This window comes from Pteropus vampyrus, unplaced genomic scaffold, assembly GCF_000151845.1.
Source record: "Pteropus vampyrus isolate Shadow unplaced genomic scaffold, Pvam_2.0 Scaffold261, whole genome shotgun sequence".
Lineage (NCBI taxonomy): Eukaryota > Metazoa > Chordata > Mammalia > Chiroptera > Pteropodidae > Pteropus > Pteropus vampyrus.
Genome location: NW_011889042.1, coordinates 1,334,298 through 1,355,236, shown reverse-complemented (window position 1 = coordinate 1,355,236; position 20,939 = coordinate 1,334,298). Strand labels below are relative to the sequence as shown.

The 20,939-nt window shown below is 33.6% G+C and overlaps 1 protein-coding gene across 4 annotated transcripts in view; it reads left to right on the top strand.

Annotated features, from left to right (window-relative positions):
- Nucleotides 1-20,939, top strand: part of MED13 (mediator complex subunit 13) — a 99,674-nt gene that overhangs the window by 53,283 nt on the left and 25,452 nt on the right. For all 4 annotated transcript variants that reach the window (XM_023520402.1, XM_023520403.1, XM_023520401.1 and 1 more), the window contains 8 exons: nt 2,031-2,121; nt 2,256-2,470; nt 3,075-3,271; nt 4,018-4,934; nt 13,251-13,412; nt 15,029-15,252; nt 18,855-19,044; nt 19,938-20,400. In XM_023520402.1, coding sequence (XP_023376170.1) covers nt 2,031-2,121; nt 2,256-2,470; nt 3,075-3,271; nt 4,018-4,934; nt 13,251-13,412; nt 15,029-15,252; nt 18,855-19,044; nt 19,938-20,400 — 2,459 coding nt within the window. The remainder of the gene's footprint in view (nt 1-2,030; nt 2,122-2,255; nt 2,471-3,074; nt 3,272-4,017; nt 4,935-13,250; nt 13,413-15,028; nt 15,253-18,854; nt 19,045-19,937; nt 20,401-20,939) is intronic.

The following is a 20,939-nucleotide window of genomic DNA, read 5'->3' as shown; positions in this document are numbered from 1 at the left end:
GAGAAGGTACTACCATTTATTTACAACTTTATTTCACTGAAAAAAAATTTTAGATTTTAAACAAATCACAATTTCTTATTATATTTTACCCTTATAAATTTAAAATTATATAATTAGCTTAAATAAATAGATTTGTACTTATTTGATCAGTAGTAGAATTTTTGGATTTTGTTTCTCCGATTTATATATGTAGATGCTCCACGTCCTACTGGTCATGCTCGTCCTCCATCAACCAGTTTGATTTATGACTCAGACCTGGCTGTCTCTTATACTGACCTCGATAATCTCTTCAATTCTGATGAAGATGAACTAACAGTGAGTATCTTGTTAATGATTAAGGTTATAATTTGTTTTCCTTGATTTTATGTGTGTTTTTTTTTTTTTAGAAGTGATGTGTGACTTGAATACTATGTTTCAGTTAGCCCTGAACAAAAGGAAATATTTTAGAATAAAATTTCATTAATTGATTTCTTTTTTTAAACCTCATGTTTAAGCAGTGTTGACAGGTTTCTGTCATCTACAAACTTGGAGTTTCTTTTTATTTTATATGTTTGAAGGACATGTATGATTAAACAATTTGAGCTCTGCCCTATATTCTTTTTCTGCAGCCCTTAAGAAGTAGACTTATTTTCCTTGTCTTTGATCTTCTAGTTTGTGAAATGACCCTGGAGTTGACATTTTTAGAGAATAAGTAATTAACATTAAAATTATATGCCTCGTCAATTTATTAAGGAATACCACTTCTTTTGAATTTGTTTGGCAACACAGTCATTATTATAAGACAACTACATACTATAATAATGAAAGAGGAAGAAAAAGTAACATTTAATCTTTAACGCCCATTTGCAGAGAAAGGTGAAGATAAAAGGAATTAAAGCTTAAAATGAGATTTCCTAGAATGTCAAGTCTGGCAAATTAATGAATTGGGTGCTGCATTATCATAAAAGGGAGTTCTTTTTCATCTGCATAAAGGTAGCTTGCAAACTTCTATAGTACATTTGGTTTTGTCCTATATAATATATACTTTTAATCTTATTATATACACACACCACCCTTATGTGTATATGTATATATTTTTTTATGTATATATATATATATATATACACACACATACTTATATGTACATTTGGCATCTTCAATTACATGACATCAGGCAGATATAGCTATGCATAAACTTTTACTTTATATCTCATAATATAGTATATTTTAGGGTACCATTTACTGGGTAAATACATCCCTAATACATTGGTACTTTTATGCTTTCTTTCTCCTACCATTCATATATTAGCTGTGGCTCTTTTGAGGTAAAAAGGTTGCAATCGGAGCTTAATCTATATATTTATGACAAAGTGGCCAACAGGAGATATGGAACCAAGTTATCGACTCTGAAAACATTGGTGCCAGATTGGAGATGCTTAAACTTGGTTTGTTCAGTGTATTAAGATTTATTTTTAATTAGGGATCTTGTTGCTTTGTCATATGAGATCTTTCTGAAGTTCGTGCTTAGTTTTTACCTGTTGTAGCATTTTTGCATGAGTAAAGAGATTATTAAACAAGGTGTAAAGTGTAAAAAAGAATTGAGGATGGTGATTGATTATTTAGGAAACTTTAATGTCTTTTACTGAAGGGGACAAATGCTTTATGAGTATTTTTTACTAGGAAGCAATTCTGATATTAATTATGAACCTTCTTATTGCAGGTTTTCTAATGTATTTTAATAGGTTTCAGGTGGAAGTTATTCTTGCTTCTAAGTGTTTTGAAAGTATTGGTCATTTTCTTTGGAGGAAATTTTTCCTCTGTTAATTTGAAAGATTATTAAATAAACAGAGAAACTAATCTGGGTTCATTGATTGCCTAAAATGTGCTTTATGTCTTTGGATTGCATCTAGTATGTATTTGGCTCTAGCACAAATTCAAAATATTACTTTTGATGTTACTTTTAAGTCACATCTGAATGATTACTATCTTGAGATCACATTGGATATAAAACTTAAGATAAATATGTAGGTTGTTTGTTTTTTTTTTAATAGCCTGGATCTAAAAAATTGGCAAATGGATCAGATGATAAATCCAACTGCAAGGAATCAAAGACAGGAAATCTGGACCCGTTATCTTGCATAAGTAAGCTTCTCAAATCTGTGCTCCAGATAAATCTGCAGAATTTTTTAATCTCAGCAAAATTCCCTACCCCTTTGTTTTAAACACAATTTAACTTCTTTTTAGTCTTATGTTAAAATGTGTTTTATTAAATATAGGCACTGCAGATCTTCATAAAATGTATCCTACGCCACCATCATTGGAACAACACATTATGGGATTTTCCCCAATGAATATGAATAATAAAGAATATGGTAGTATGGATACAACACCTGGAGGAACTGTTCTAGAAGGAAATAGTTCTAGTATGGGAGCACAGTTCAAAATTGAGGTTGATGAAGGATTCTGTAGCCCAAAACCTTCTGAAATTAAAGTAAGTATTTTAGTTTTCTAGAAAAATAATTTGCTTCCTATATTTTCATATAGAATTAGTTTGTTGCTGTTTTAGAAATTATTTTATATTGCTATTTGCAACAACATGGATGGATCTTGAGAGTATTATGCTAAGTGAAATAGGTCAGATGGAAAAGGACTAAAACCATATGATTACATTCATGTGGAATATAAAACAAAACAAACTCATAGATACAACAGAATGGTGGTTACCAGAGCAGAAAGGATGTGGGGGGAGGGAAAATTGGGTGAAGGGAGTCAAATATGTGGTAAAAGAAGGTAACTTTGGGTAGCAAACACACAGTAGAATATACAAATGTTGAATTATAATGTACACCTAAAATGTATATATTATTAATCGATGTTACTTTACTAAATTTTATTTAAAAGATTATTTGATTCTAGTTTTATAGTTAACAAATTTGAAGACTGAATTGTGATAAGAATGCATTCGAGAAAAGAATAGAATTATATTTACATTTTATTTTGTTTAAAGAAAGTAAAAAATGATTCTAATCAGTTTGCTTTTTTTCTCCTGAAGATAAGGTTCAGTCTGAATGTCACGGTCTTTATTTATATTGTAGGATTTTTCTTATGTCTATAAGCCTGAAAATTGTCAAGTTCTAGTGGGATGTTCTATGTTTGCACCTCTAAAAACTTTACCAAGCCAATGTCTGCCTCCTATCAAATTGCCAGAAGAGTGTGTTTACCGTCAGAGTTGGACCGTTGGAAAATTGGAATTGCTTCCTTCAGGGCCTTCAATGCCATTCATCAAAGATGGGTATGATTTAGATTTATATTATTGATATAGTGTTAGAATGCTTATATAGCTTTAATTTTTTTCATAGAAGTACCTGGCATGCTGATACCTAAAAAAAAAGATATTGGTTTTTGAAAATTCTAAAAATTGTTTTCTGATTAATAGATTTTAATGGTATTAGCTGAGTACAGATAAACTATTGGAAAATTTAAGACTGTTATGCTTTGATTCTTTGTCTTCAGAAGCACCTTTTATTTTGGTCTAAAATTATAAATCATTCCCATTTGTACGTTTGCCATATTTCACAGACTTTTCTAATTTAAAATACCTGAAATTGGAGTATCTTATAATTGGTAGCTTAAAATTGTCCCTTTTTACACAGACATCCCTAAAATTAGGATTTCTTTTTCTTTTTTTTAATAATTGGTGGCATCTTAGAATCAATGAAATATGGGTATGTGTAGTATAAGAAATGTATAGATAGTAAATGTGGATGTCTAGGTGTAGGTGTAGATAAGTGTATACAGATTTTTTAAAAATAATTTTGGAACTAGTTGGTTAGTCCTCAGCCCACAACAGTCTCCTAGAGTGGATATATTAACCAGAAATACGTTTTAGTTGTACTTGGAATTTTTGGACTAATGTGCTTTCATAATTTTCAGTGTTACTGAAAAACAGTAACATTGTGACATTTTTAGTGGTATTTCACATTACTAATATGTTCCTTTATGTTTGTGTTTGATTTTCTTATACTCTGGTGACGCCAGTGATGGAAGTACGGTGGATCAAGAATATGGTCCTGCTTATACACCTCAAACTCATACTTCTTTTGGGATGCCTCCAAGTAGCGCACCTCCTAGTAACAGTGGAGCAGGAATTCTTCCTTCTCCGTCTACCCCTAGGTTTCCAACTCCAAGGACTCCAAGGACTCCAAGGACTCCTCGTGGAGCTGGTGGACCTGCCAGTGCTCAAGGTTCAGTCAAATATGAAAATTCAGACTTGTATTCACCAGCTTCCACCCCATCCACATGCAGACCCCTTAATTCAGTTGAACCTGCAACTGTTCCTTCGATCCCTGAAGCACACAGTCTTTATGTAAACCTCATTCTTTCAGAATCAGTTATGAATTTGTTTAAAGACTGTAACTTTGATAGTTGCTGTATCTGTGTCTGCAACATGAATATCAAGGGTGCCGATGTTGGAGTTTACATTCCAGATCCAACGCAGGAAGCACAGTATAGGTGCACCTGTGGCTTCAGTGCTGTCATGAACAGAAAATTTGGAAACAATTCAGGATTATTTCTTGAAGATGAACTAGATATCATAGGACGCAACACAGATTGTGGTAAAGAAGCAGAAAAACGTTTTGAAGCTCTCAGGGCTACTTCTGCTGAGCATGTGAATGGAGGACTAAAGGAATCTGAAAAATTGCCTGATGAGTTGATATTATTACTACAAGATCAGTGCACTAATTTATTTTCACCCTTTGGAGCAACAGACCAAGATCCTTTCCCCAAAATTGGTGTAATTAGCAATTGGGTACGTGTTGAAGAGCGGGACTATTGTAACGACTGCTACCTGGCATTAGAACATGGGCGTCAGTTCATGGATAACATGTCAGGAGGAAAAGTTGATGAAGCACTTGTGAAAAGTTCATGCTTACACCCCTGGTCCAAAAGAAATGGTAAGTATGTAAACGGAATAATTTTTCTCTTTGTTTTCCTTTAGTTATATGACTTTGCTTTTCTTAATTAGGAAATACCGTTGAAAAAAATTTTCCATGTAGAAACACTTAGATTTGGACTTAAAACTCCTTTAAGTATGGCATTTTAAAGGGAAAATTTCCTAGCAGTTTAGTTTAATTTCCCCCCAAAAGTATGGTTATTGTAAAATTGTAATTATGTACTTACGTAGAAGTATAAAAGGTACTTTGCACATGTTAATTAGAAAATTTCTAGATATTTGTGTTATTCAACATTCTCTTATTCATTAAATACTTATTGAGCAACTAGTGCTAGGCACTGTTGTTTTATAAAGTGGTGTTGAACAAAGCAAACATATTCGTTGCCCTTTTTGAGCCTGTAATTTAGTGGCGAAAATAAACAAAATAAGTAATTTTATAATATTAGATAGTGACAAGTGATTTGAAGAAAAAGCAGATAAAGGAGTGGAAAAAGTCGAGTGTGCTATCTTAGATGTATGGTTAGAGAAGATAGTAGCGAGGGACAGCATTTGAGCAAAGACCTGCATAAAGTGGGGGAATGTGAGCTACGTGGCTTATTGAGGGGAGAGTGTTTCAGGCAATGCAAAGACCTTGAGGGAGTAGTGTGCTTAAGATGTTTGAGGAACAGTAAGGAGGCAGTGTCGCCAGAATGAATTCAGTGATAGGGAGACTGGTAGGAGATGAAGTTTAAGAGATGGCCAAGTACCAAAATCATGTGTAGAGTCTTAGGGACCACTTAAGGCCTTTATAGTTAATTCTAAGAGTGGTGAGAAGCTATAGGACAGTTTTGAGCAGAGATGTAATATGATCCTTTTTCTGTTTATTTTATTTTTTAAAAAAGATCACTCTAGCTGTTGTGTTGAGGGTGGTGAAGATGAGAGTGGAAGCAGATAGATCAGTTAGAACACAATTGCAGTAGTCCAGGTAAAAGATGATGATAGCTTAGACTATATTGGAAGCAATAGAGATGTAAGTAGTAGATTCTAGGCATATTTGGGAAATAGAACCTACAGGATTTGTTGGTACATGTAAGAATAGATGAGGCATCAAGAATAGCTTAAGCAACTGGATGAAGGATGATGCTAATTACAGAGGAGGGAAACATGGAGGGGGTGGTCAAATATACTTTTAGAGATGTGAGTTTTCATTTTAGAGGAGTGGTTGGGGCTGGAGATTAAAATTTTTTGTGTGTGACTTATCAGTATTAAAAGCTACAGAGCTGGATGAAATAACCTAGAGAGTGACTGTAGATAGTGAAATCCGAGGATAGAACTGACATTTAGAGGAGAAGAAGAAGAGGATCCAGGATAGGAAACTAAGGAGGTAGGAGGAAAACCAAGAGTATGGTGTCCTGGAAGCCAAGTATAAGAAAAGTTTGAGGAAGGAGAAAACGATCACCAATGTCAAATATTTGTGTAGAGTTATAAAAATCTAATGGGGTAATCCATATTAAGTGCTTAACACAATGCTTGACACATACTAAGTACTGAATTAATATAAGCTGCCATTATTATTATTATTATTGTTGTTATTATTAAAATCATCAGTTAGATATATTTCTTTCTTTCAGACACAATCAACCTACACTTTTTAAAAGATGTCTCAGTATACCACAGATTAACTTTTCTAACTTTTGGTTATTATACAGAGTTAGCCTCCTTCAAAATGTTTTCGATGAGTCGATGTTCTTAGGTGGTATATGCCATATAAAAACTTTTATTTGGTCTTTGTGCCATTTGCTAATTCAGTCATTTTTGACATGTGTAAAACTGTGCTTGGTATTATGGGAGATACGAAGGTATCCTACCTTTAAATTACTTACAGACTACTTGAGAACTAAAATTATAATGTATGTTGAAAGAAGAAAAAATAACTCATTGATAGGAGAATGGATAAAAACAGAATGTTATGTAAGCTCTGAAAATGCATAAAACTGTATATAGGAAATAGATGAATCTTAGTAATAGTATTGAGGCCAGGGAGAGGGAACAAGTCCCAGAAGATTATATATAGTAACATACTTTTTTATAAAGCTCTAAAACAAGCAAAACAAAGTATTTTTTAGATGCACATAAAATTCAAGATAATGATTAATACTTAATAGCTGAAGGATAGGATAGGGAGAAGCACTTAATAAAATTGCTTTGGTAATGTTCTAGTTCTTGGGCAGTGAGATCATACTTATTCCTTATGTTATTATCAAAGCAATTTGTGAAATAAGGGCAGTGCATGGACCAATGGTTAATATATTGTTTGTGACATAGTTTGATGAGTCATCAAGCTCATTATATTAAATTTTTTTAAAAAGGCATAAATAAATGTCATAGATGTTCAGAAAAAGGGCAGAATTATTTACAGCCATAGATAGTAATTAAAAACATAGGCTGTGGAGCCAGACTGCCTGGATTTGAAACATGGTTCTGTCACTATATCCTGACTATGACCTTGGGCAAATTATTTAACCACTCTTGTCTCATTTTCTTAAAATAGAGTCTGTAATAGTATTTACCTTATATAGTGTTGAGAGGATCAAATGAGCTAATACATATAAAACAGAGCAGTGCCTGGGACAAAGTAAGAACTCAAATATTAATAGTAGTTATAGCAGTAGCATGAGTGGTACTATTTTTATTATTTCTTGTTTTTAAGAACTAACTCATCTTGACAGTTCTCATAAGAAAAAAAAAATTTTACATGTGGTGATGGCTGGTTTATCGTGATCATTTTGCAATATATACAAATGTCAAGTCATTATGTTGTACACCTGTAAACTAATATATATCAGTTATACCTCAAAAAATTTTTAAGGTACCAACTTATGTAAATTATACCTCAGGAAAAATAAAAGAACCACCCTATTTGCAAAATAATAGAAAATATTGAGCCTTACCTTATCATTTTTTGTGCAACAGTAAACATTGATATAAACAGAAAACTGCAGCCATAAAGATGAATTTCATCCTAAGAACTGTATTAGAAATAATTCAAAACAAACAGAAAAAGAAATGCTTTTACATTTCAGTTAAAGTGTTTTAATATAAAAAATAATGCTCCAAAACGTAAGTATACAATATTGGAATACTTCCATTAAATTATAGCAGTATCATGAAATAGTAGCAAGTTACCATGTTTTAGGACCTTTGTCCTAATTGTTTTCTCTGCCTGGGACGCTCTTCCCCCCGGTAGATACATGGGTAGCTCCTTTTTCTCCTTTAAATCTTGTTAGATGTCATCTTCTCAGTATAAAATTGCAAATCTCTCTTCGTGTTCATCTTTTGTTCATCTGCTGCTTTTGCCTTTTTTCATAGTATTTGCTTATTACCGTCTAAATACTGTATACTTTATTGATTGTCAGTTATTATTTCTCACTTCATTATGCTCACGGCATGCATGTTCTGTTTAAGGGCAAGGGTTTTTTCTCTTTTGGTGATACCTCAAGTACTTAGAACAGTGCCTGGCATATAGTAGATGCCCAGTGTGTTGAAATATTTGTCTGAAGTAATTAAAAGTATACAAGCCATAATTTGTATATTTTAATGGTAATGTTTATTTTTTTTTACGATAGAAAAAGCTTTGTTCTAATTATAAAAAATATATACTTGCTGAGAATACAGTTAAGAATCTAGACAGAGAAAAGTAGAAGAAAAAATTGCCTGTATTTTCTGCTCATTACGCCACTCCATGATCATGCTTTTTTTAAACAGCTTTATTGACATATCATACAATTCACCCATTTAAAATGTATAATTGAATGGTTTTTAGTATTCACGGAGTAGTGTAGCCATCACCACAATCAATTTTAGATCTTCACCACCACATCTTCATCACCCCAAAAGGAAACCCCATACCTTTTAGCAGTCACGCTCTATTTTCCTCCAACCTCTCCCTCCTAGGGCTTTTTATTGCCAGATAATATTCCATCGTATGGGTATTTCACATTTTATTCACTCATTCATTAGTTGGTAGACATTTGGGTTATTTCCACACTTTGGCTATTTTATAAATAATGGTGCTGTGGACATCTGTGTATCACTGTTTATGTAAACATATGTTTTCATTATTCTGGGGGTATACTTGCTGGGTCATACAAGTTTATCTTTTGAGGAACTGCCAGACTGTTTTCCAAAGCAGTGGCACCGTTTTACATTTCCATCAGCAATGTGTAAGCGTTCCACTTTCTCACATCCTCATTAATGCTTGTCATTATGTGTCTTTTTGATTATAGTCATCCTAGTGGGTATAGAGTGTTATCTCATTGTTGTTTTGATTAGCATTTCCCTAATGACTGATGATGTTGAGCTTCTTTTCAAGTGCTTATTGTCCATTTATATATCTTTGGAGAAATGTCTTTTCACATCCTTTGCCCATTTTTTTAGTTTTTTTGACTTTTTATTACTGAGTTACAAGAGGTTTTTTTTTAATATGTTCTGGACAAGTCCCTTATTATAGGATTTGCAAATATTTTCTATTTTCTGGGTTGTCTTTTCACTTTCTTGATGGTATCCTTTGAAGTAGAAAAGTTTTTAATTTTGATGAACTTTGGTATATTTATTCTTTTGTTGTTTATGCTCTTGGTGTCTAAAAAGGCTTTACTTAATCCTAAGTCATAAAAATTTACTTCTATTTTTTTTTCTAGGAGTTTTATAGTTTTAGCACTTATATTTAGTTAGGTCTGTAATCCATTCTGAATTAACTTTTGTATATGATGTAAGGAAGGGGTCTACTTTAGTTCTTTTACATGTAGATACCCAATTGTCCTAGAACCATTTGTTGAAAAGATTATCTTTTCCCATTAAATTATCTTGGCACCTTTGTCAAAAATCAGTTGACCATAAATGTGAGGTTTTATTTCTGGACATTGAATTCTGTCTTATTGGTCTATATGTCTAGCCTCCAAGATCACTCTTAAAAATCATTATATATCCTTTACATTGTGTCAGCTTAAATAGAGACCTGGCACTTGTAAAAATATGCAGTATATTCTTGTTCATGTTAATCTCCCCCACAAGATTATAAGATCCCCGAAGACATGAATAAGAATTTACACATTTCCAGCAGCTAGCATAATTCCTGTCCCATTGTATGTTTCCAGTATATACATATTTTAAAAGAATGAAAGAGTACGACAATCTCTCTGAATTAAAATCAAAATATAAATTCTTGAGCTTCACCCAGATCAGAATTTCTCAGTGTAAGCTCTGCATATATGTTTTTAAAAGTTCCCCATATGATGATGATAAATACACTTAGCAAGTGACAACTTTTTCTAGACCTTGTTTCATATGAATATTCACATATCAGTACATTATAGTTCTGTTTGTGTAAAATATCTTCTATAGATAGTTATATAGTCTTTTTTATTTACCAGTGTTTTAGTCATTAGTCCATGTAAGATAGCTCTGTTATCACTTTTAATTCTATTATATATACAATAGTTTATTTAAGCATAATGGTTTTAGTAAGTGGTACATCTGAAATTAAATTACTTTTAATTTTGTACCATATTTAGATATAGGAAATTGAAGCTAGAAATAATAAGTTAGGTAATAATAATGAATTAAAGTTGAATGATTTAATGTAACAGTACTCAAACAGTTTTAATGGTACAACAGAACCACACTGAGTGATGAGGAGATTAATTATATCAGTAACATTTAGTGATTTTTAAAAAGCCATTTAACATTTAAGAGTAGCACCTTCCATATCCATTCTGATAGTTGGTCAGAAATGCAGGTCAGAGGAATTTGATAATCTGTAAATCTAGGTTTTAAAAATATCTATGGATAGTATGCTTCTGAGCAGCATGAGCAAGTTAACCAGTTACTGTACAAGTTCTGTATTTCAGTTGTTACAGTCTACTGTTTTCTCTAATTAAACTTCAATCACTGTAACTAGTCTTATCTTTCTGATCATTTTTCCATAGTAGTGATAGTTAAGGTACATAATTTATATAACTCATTTCAATGTGAGGCAGAGTTCTTGGTAAAATACCTGTAAGCACCAAAAAAATAAATATAAGCACTAAAATAAATACTGAAAAAAAAGAAATTTGTATAAATTGGTGGTTGAGCTAATGGATTTTGTGTGTGTCTATGTGTGTAGATGAGTTACAACAACTTTCATTATGTCTCTTCTTGGTTTTAAGTACCTAGAAGAACCATTTCTACAGTCATTTTAAGTAGAACTTAATACAGTTATCAGCACAAGCAGATGCTTAACCTTTTTTTATTGAGGTAACATTGGTTTATCACATTATATAGAAGTTTCAGGTGTGCAACATTCTAATTCAACATATGTATATACTACATCATGCTCACTACCAAAAGTCTAGTTTTCTTCCACCACCATACAATTGACCCCATTTATCAATTTCTCCTTACTCCTTTCCTCTTCACTTTACCCGCCTTCCCTCTGGTAAACACCAGTCTGTTGTCTGCCTCTATAAGTTGTTTTTGTTTTGTTTTGTTTATTTCTGTTGTATGTCTATTTCTTTTAAAAAATACTCCACATGAGTGAAGTTATACAGTATTTGTCTTTTTCCATCTAACTTAATTTCACTTAGCATAATACCCTCAAGGTTCATGCGTCGTCGCAAATGGCAGGAGTTCACCTTTTTTTATGGCTTATTAGTATTCCGTGTGCGTGTGTGTGTGTGTGTGTGTGTGTGTGTGTGTACATACTATCTTTATCCATTCATCTGTTGATGGACACTTAGGTTATCTTGGCTATTTTAAATAATGTTGCAGTGAATATGTATATCTTTTCAAATTAGTGTTTTCATATTTTTTCAGATAAATACCTAAAAAAGTAGAATAGCTAGATTATATAGTAGTTCTGTTCTTAATCTTTTGAGGAGTCTCCATACTGTTTTCCATAGCGGCTGTACCAATTTACATTCCCACCAACAATGCACAAAGGTTCCCTTTTCTCCACCACCTCCCCTACACTTGTTGCTTATCTTTTTGATGGTAGCCATTCTTATAGGTGTGAGGTGATATTGTGGCTTTGATTTGCTATTTCTTAATAATTAGTAATATCGAATATCTTTCATATGCTTGTTGTTCATCTGTATGTCTTCTTTACAAAAATGTCTATTCAGATGCTCTGCCCATTTTTTAATCAGGTGGTTTATTTTGTCGTCGAGATGTATAAGTTCTTTATGAATCTTAGATGTTAACCTCATATCAGATGTATGATTTGCAAATATTTTTTCCCATTTGATACATTGCTTTTTGTTTTTTTTTAACTTTTTTGCTGCGCAAAACATTTTTCATTTGATGCAGCCCCATTTGTTTATTTTTGCTGTTGTTTCCGTTGCCATTGGAGTCAGATTCACAAAACATTGCTAAGATCGATGTCAAGGAGCTTACCGCTTATATTTTCTTCTACGTATTTTAATGGTTTCAGGTCTTACTTTGAAGTCTTTAATGCATTTCGAGTTAATTTCTGTGTATAGTGTAAGATAGTGGTCTAGTTTCATTTTTTGTATGTGGCTGTCCAGTTTTCTCAGCACCATTTATTGAGGAGACTTACCTTTCTCTATTATGTGTTCTTGGCACCTTTGTCGTAAATTAGTTGTCCATATGTGTATTAGTTTATTTCTGGGCTCTAGACTCTCTTTCGTTGATCTATGTGTTTGTCTTCCTGTCACTACCATATTGTTCTGGTTACCACAGTTTTGTAGTATAATTTGAAATCAGAGAGTGTGATACACTTGGCTCTGTTCTTTTATCTAAGGATTGCTTTGGCTATTTGGGGTCTTTTATAATGCCATACAAATTTTAAAGTTTTTTTGTTCTTTTTCTGTGAAAAATGCTTTTGGGATTTTGATAAGGATTGCTTTGAATCTGTAGATTACTTTAGGTAGTATGGACTTTTTAACAATGTTAATTCTTACAACCCATGAGCATAGAATATCTTTCCATTTCAATTTCTTGCAACAGTGTCTTACAATTTTAAGTACCTTCTTGGTTAAATTTATTCTTAGGTATTTTATTGTTTTTTGTTGTGATTGTAAGGGGGATTGTTTTCTTAATTTCTTTTCTTGATTTTTTGTTGTTAGTGCATAGACACAAGAGATTTTTACAGATGTTTTTATACCTTGCAACTTTACTGTATTTATTATTTCTAATAGTTTTTTGGTAGAGTCTAGGGTTTTCTATATATAAAATCATGTCAAGCAGGTGTTTAATCTTCCCTAGATGCATTTCTTGTTATCCCCAAATTTTTTTATATTTGCAATAGCAATTCTTATTTACTTTTTTTTATTGGTTGTAGATGTGAGTATGCAGTGCTCACAGGATATACTTCAAATGCTCCTATCTCTTCAGCCAGTTCTTCAGGATGCTATTCAGAAAAAAAGAACAGTAAGGCCTTGGGGAGTTCAAGGTCCTCTCACTTGGCAACAATTTCATAAAATGGCTGGCCGAGGCTCTTATGGTAAGTAATTTATAGTAATGTATAGTGACTGATTTTGTATCCGTCCTCAGTTTCTATGCCCAACTTGACTAAGCATATTTGTTTTCTTTAAATACTTTTGTGGCTTAAGGCACAATTCTAGCTTTTTTTTATTTTAAGCATTTTCAGCATTCAGTTTTCTAGGTTCTCCACCCCACTTCAGAAAGAACAGCTTCACTTAGATCTGTTTTTATATGTTAGACTGACCAGTAAGATTTTATGTGAAGAAAGAATCATACTGCCAAAAATTTTAAAAGACTAACACCACTTTTTTTGTTAAGTCATCATTCTACAAAATTGAATGAAAAATGGGGTGAAAAGGAAGGGGTAATGCTAGTGGTAAAAGGCCCCACGGTCTTTTTTAAAGAAAGCACATACACACACACACACACACAGACACACATTGAGTGGAAAATGCTGTTAATTATATTTTTGCATTCTTTTTAAAACAAAATAGTAGACATACACAAAGTTTTTACTGATCAGTACATGTATCGAGATTTTTTTAGTGGCTGCATGTGTTCCGTTGTTCTTTACATATGACATTATTTACCAGTCTACTATTCATGGACACATAGATTGTTTCCATCATTGTCATTACAACAATTTTTTTATAATGCACACATCCCAGGCCTAAAGCATGTGTGTATTTTTTTTAATATTGCCAAATTACTCTCCACAGTATAAATTTAAACTCTCATCAGTAAAATGCCTCTTTCCCCAAACCCTCGCCAGTAGGGTGCTGAGTAGAAGGGTGAAAGTGGTTGTTTCATTACAGTTTGAGAGGTAGAGTAGTATAGACTGTGCACCTCTGCTACTCTTTGTTTCATACTGGACAAGTTGCTTAACTTCTCCATTCCTGCTTTTTTATCTCTAAAATGAGATTAATATTAGTGTGTGGTTTTTGTGAGGATTAAATGAGTTAATGTATATAAAGTTCTTGGAAAAATACCTAGCACATAGAAAATGTTATAATTGTTTGCTATTATTTTAAATTGCTTTTTTCTTAATGAGATTGAGCATCTTTTTATGTGTAAGTTATTTCTGTTTCTGTGAACTTTGTTCATATCCTTTACCCATTTTCTGTTAGATTTTTGGTCATTTTCTTATGGGTTTATAGGTCCCCTTTAAATGGTAAGGATATTAACTTTTTCACATATGCATTGCAAATCATTTTTCCAATTTGTTGTTAATCACTTGGCTTTGTTTATTGCTTTTTTATACCAAAATTTAAAATTTCTTTTATACTCAGATTAATCAGTTTTAAAATGGATAGGTTTTATGTTATGCTTAGAAAGGCTTTCCCCTGTCCAAATTTATTAAAAATAAAACTACCCTCCCATGTTTTCTTTTGTACTTTTAAGTTTTCATTCACATTGATTTTGTCTGCATTTAAATGAAGGTATAATTCGTATGTTTTTTAAAGATTATTTAACAAATTCCGAACTATGGAAAAGTCTCAGTCACTGGTTTTAGATATTTTCGTTTTAAATCAAAATATTTTTACTACTAATAATGACTTTAGTAACTTTTGACATTTAGATAAAAAAAATGCACTGCTTTTAAGTATTTTCTTAAAATATATCTTTTTTATTTAGGAACTGATGAATCCCCGGAACCACTGCCAATCCCCACGTTTTTATTGAGTTATGATTATGATTTTCTGGTGCTTTCTCCATTTGCTCTCCCTTACTGGGAGAGACTTATGCTGGAACCCTATGGATCTCAAAGAGATATAGCTTATGTTGTACTGTGTCCAGAAAATGAAGCCTTGTTAAATGGAGCCAAAAGCTTTTTTAGAGATCTTACTGCAATATATGAGGTACGGGTTTAAAAAGAGGTGGCATTTTTAAAGTACCTTATGATTTGTATGCTTACATATAAATTATACTGGGTAGTTCATTTGATTGGGACAGAATAGCAATAATGTTAGTTCTTTGATATCACATGTTTAGCTCTCATACTAGCCAGTTACATTCTTTATAGTGTTTGACCCAAATGTAATGGGCCATGGTGGAAATTGCCATAATAAACATTGAGAGCATATCTGTCCCATCTGAGATAATCTTTTTCTAAAACAAGGAATAGCATTGTGAAATAGCCAGGGAAAGATTATATTTATAAAAATTCTAGTTCTGATTCTCTAGGATCTCATGTACTGACACTAGGCCTTACTTTTCTCATATCTGTAAGATCATTTCATTTCTGAAATTCTTGACTAATCTTTTAAGTTATAATTCTCAGGTTATATCTATTACTGAGCGCAATGATTACAAATTTAAAGTGCTGTGGGACATAAAGTCTTAATTCGTTATACTTTTTTTCCCCATAAATGTTTAGAAATTCAGTCTTTAAAATTTAATTTCTTTTACAATCTGAATATTAGTTTGTTCTGGTTTAACTCTTTATAGATGTTCCACTTAATTACAAGGTATTTGTAGTGTGTTTTGTAGAAATAAATGTTTCCCAAAGAGTCGTTTGGAACATTAGTCCTACAAAATTTTCTCAGAAAAATGTTCCATAGTTAACTTGGTTTGGGGAAACACTGTGTATTATATTACCTTTTAGAGATTTACTATTTATATTAGATTATTAAATTAAAGCCTTTGAAATCTTAACAGTAAAGAAATTCCATCTAAATTTTCTTAAGCCAGTATGGCAAACTTATTTGATAGTAGGCTTCTTGTAACATCAGTGGCCCACAAAATTGAAGGGAGAGCTGGCAAATACATAGTGTATTTTACCAATTACTTAAAATTATTTTTTAAATTTATTTTAATTAGTTTCAAGTATACAGTGCATTGATTAGATATCTATATAGTTCATAAAACGATTCCCCTAATTGCTCCCTTCTTCCCCTGACCCTCCACCTAACCACCATATTAATGCTAACTGCATTCTCTATGCTGTGTTCCACATCCCCTGACCATCCATCAGCTACTGATTTGTGTTTCTTTAACCCTTCACCCTATTCTCCTAGTTCCCCAACTCCCCTCTCCTTTGTCCATCACCAGATTGTCCGCTATATACGTGAGTCTGTTTTTGATTAGTTTGTTCTTTTTATTTTTTAGATTCCACATATATGTGAAATCATACAGTGTTTATCTTTCTCTGACTTAAATATTTTCTGGGTCCATCAAAGCAATATCTTTTTCCATCCCCTTCCTTTTCATGTGTAGGGGTCTTGTTTTCTTATCCTTTCAGCCACTCTGTCTTTTGGTTGAAACACTTAATTCTTTTTCATTTAAGGTATTTATTAATAGGAATGTAGCTGTTACCATTCTTTATTTCTGTTTTTGACATGTTTTTTCTTCTTAAAGAAGTCCCTCCAACATTTCCTGTACTACTGGCTTGGTGGTGATAAATTCCTTTTGCTTATTTTTGTCTAGGAAGCTCTTTATCTGTCCTTCAACTCTAAGTGATAGCTTTGCTGGATAAATTATTCTTGGTTGTAGATCCTGGGTCTTCATCCTGTCAGATATTTTGTGCCATGCCCTTCTGTCCTGCACAGTTTCTTTTGAGAAATCAGCTGCCAGTCTTATGGGTGTTCCCTTATAAGTAATTATCTGTTTTTCTCTAGCTGCTTTTAATATTCTTTCTTTGCCTTTAACCTTTGGCATTTTAATTATGATGTATCTTGGTGTGGGCCTCTTTGGATCCCTGATTTTTGGAATTCTCTGAGCTTCCTGGGGTTTTATGTCCATTTCCTTCACCAGGTTTTCTATCATTTTTTTCAGACAACTGTTCAACATCTTGATTTTCCTCTGTTACGCTGATCTAGACGTATATTTGGACCCTTAATAGTGTCCTATATCTTCCTTAAATTATTTTTATAGTCTTAGCATCTTTTTCCTTGCCATTCTGATTATGTGTCCTTGGCTTTCTTGTCCTCTAGATAGGGCATTTAATCTTTTTCTTTATTCACTATATTCCTTTGTTTATTCCTTTTAATGTGTTCTTCATTTCAGACTGGTTCTCTTTTATAATTTCCATTTCCATTTTTTTTTTTTATCTCTTTGTTGAGGTTCTCACTGAATTTATCTACACTTCCCAAAAGTTCATTGAGCATTTTTATAACCAGTGTTTTGAATTCTGAATCTATTAGATTACTTGACTCCATTATATCTGGATCTCTGTTCTGTTCTCTCATATGGTTTCTGCTTGTCTTCCCATTTTGGCTGCCTTTCCATGTCTGTTTCTGTGTACTAAGCAAAGCTCTTAAGTCTCCCGGTCTTATTAATGTGGATTTGTGAAGTAGGTGTCCAGTGACACAGTCCTGAAAGGGGTTCAGCTGCAGGCCACATTTAGCCCAAGCTTCTACCCCTCCGGGGCCACCTGTTAAGATTCAGCAAGCAATCCACAGATGCTGTGCTTATAGTTGCCTCAAAAGGCCACACCGGGAACTGAGGCCAGCTGCCTCCATGGTGAATCTAGGTGCTGCTCAGCTGACTTGCTGAGGATATACCTAGATGGGGCTTGTGGGTGGCCGGGAGTTGGGGGAGGCGGAGTTTCAAGGACTCCTCTGGGCGGAGCAACCTCTGTTATCCAGTTTGATGACATCCCCGCTATGGTGGCGCTGTGTCCATGCACTGGGAGGGGTGAGTACTCAACAGGGAACAATGGATACCGCTGGCTCTTCTGTACCTGGCGTGTCTTACCTGGGCCCTCACTCCGACAGTGTCTTCCTGTAAGTCCTTGGTGCCTCCTGCGCGCAGCTGGATCGGCACTGGTGCTGAGAGCGAGCAGGTCCGTCACCGCGAAAATCCGCTCAAGGACATGCCCCCTTTAAGAGGCTTCTGCTGCTGCTGCAGCCTCTGTGTCGGCCGCTTGAGACCGGGAGCCCCGCGTCCTGGCCCCATCCTACCTTCTGCCCTTGCAGGGTGATTTCTTGGACTTCTGCCTAGTTATATGGCTTGTTCATCTAGATCCCAGGCGATATTTCCTTGCTGCTGCTCCTTATTACCGTCACAACTTTGATTTGGTCACCAGAGGGATGAACAGAGCTTCTACCATCTTTGCCAATATTCTGCCTCCCCCCCCCGTTTTTATTTCGATTTGATTTGAGGATATATATATTTATATACATGGATTGGGTAGATGTACAGCTTAAAATGACTGCATTTTTATGTTCACTTATTTCTGTATTCTGCATGTTTTCATTCAAGTTACATGGTTCTAGTGCCATTATTATTATCTATGTATTTTATTTCATTGGAGATATTTTAATTTTAAAATCACTTTAATGAATTTCTAATGTAAAAAGGAAAAAGATCTATGGTACCACTTTATCCTTGATGTTTTTATTCCAGATGTTAATTATAAGTGATAAGCTTATTTTAAATAACTTAAATGCTTTATTTCATTATATGTACTCAAATATTATAATAATTTCACTAATTTTGCTTTCTGTATATGTATTTGTAGTCCTGTCGATTAGGTCAACATAGACCTATTTCTCGACTGTTGACAGATGGAATCATGAGAGTTGGATCTACTGCGTCAAAGAAACTGTCAGAAAAGTTGGTAGCAGAGTGGTTTTCTCAGGCAGCTGATGGTAACAATGAAGCATTTTCTAAACTCAAGCTTTATGCACAAGTCTGCAGATATGACCTAGGTATTAAATTTGTATTTATTGTATAAGACCAGTGTTAGCAATTATGGCCCTGTCTGCCAGCTGTTTTTGTAAATAAAATTTTGTTGGAACACAGCCATGCTCGTTTATTTACGTATTGTCTGTGGCTGTTTTTGTGCTATAAGATCAGACCTGAGTAGTTGTAACAGAGTCTGTGACCTGCAAAACCTAAAATATTACTATCTGACCCTTTACATAAAAAATTTGCTTATCCCTGCAAAAGGGATCTCATCAAGTAGGAGGAAATTGGGGGTTATAAACAATTTTCTGTTCATAGGTTTAAAGGTAAGATAACTTGTAGTTAACTTAATGACACCAGGAAACAATTCTTTGTTGGAACTAAGAAAATGACAGCTATTTAAGACTTGCTGTTAACACTCTTGAATTATATATCAATGGACTTTCTTTAGACTGAATCCAAAGAGACACAGAACCACAATATTGAACCTTATTAGACATTCCTATAATTTGAACCTCATGGTAACATTTTTCCATTTTATATTTAATTAGCTTCCAGTGTAGTCAAATTTATTCAACTTTTGATTTAGGAACCCTTTTAATGGTTGTTAAAAATTTGCTAGATACTGTTATTTACATTTAATTAAATATATCTAGGAAACAATTTTATTATACTTTCATGGAAGCCATTTCTTTATTTTGTATGCAAATGCTGGTTTACCTTTTCAGTTCCACTTAAAATTTGTTTCTTCAGTTTCTAGGGGAAACGTAAAGCTAGTGTGCACTACACTTGTTAGCAAGCAACTTAGGGAGGGTAATTACCAAAAAAGGCATCAAGTAGATATTCACATAGTGGAATAAAGAACCAGTCAGTGAAATAAAGAATTAAATATCCTACTTGTTTCTATTATCTTTAGGTCCTTATCTTGCTTCCCAGCCATTGGACAGCTCTCTACTTTCCCAGCCAAATTTAGTTGCCCCTACAAGTCAATCTTTGATTACTCCACCTCAGATGACAAATACTGGAAATGCTAATACTCCATCTGCCACCCTAGCATCTGCAGCAAGCAGCACTATGACAATGACTTCAGGTGTTACCATGCCCTCTTCAGTTGCCACAGCTAATTCAACTTTGACCACAGCTTCAACTTCATCTTCATCATCCTCCAACTTGAATAGTGGAGTGTCATCAAATAAACTACCTTCATTTCCACCCTTTGGCAGTATGAACAGTAGTGCTGTGGGATCCATGTCTACACAAGCGAGTACAGTTCAGAATGGCCAGGTAGGAGGGCAACAGTCATCAGCTCTACAAACAGCTGGGATTTCTGGAGAGTCCTCTTCACTCCCCGCTCAGCTACATCCTGATGTATCTGAAAGGTACCTTTAAATATACTTATTTTGCAGAAATGTAAATATATGATGCTTCTTTTGTCTAATAAGACAGTTGTTAATGAACATAAAGGGATTTTTTATCTTATTTTTGAAATTTTACTTTTTGTAATGTTGAATATTTTACTTATTAAAATTATAATGTAGGCTCTTCATAAAAGTTTTTATTATCGAATCCTAGATTATCAGGCTGGGAATTAAGACCTTGAAAGCCATTTAGTCCACCTATCCTATGATGTTTGAATCTCTTTTGTGACATAACTGTCAAGTAGATTTGCCTGTGCACATCACTTCAGTGATTTAGAAGTTATTATTGTACCCATTTGTTCATAGGCTTAAGAGACATACCAAGATTTGGATAGCAGTCCTGCCATTTACTGGCAATGCGACTTCAAGAAAGTTAATCTAACCTTTCTGAGCCTGTTTTCTTACCTATAAATTGGGAGGAATAGGATATAATGTACATTAAGTACTTTATGCACTGCTTCAAAATGCTTGAGTTATTTATAATAATGATGATGACAGCT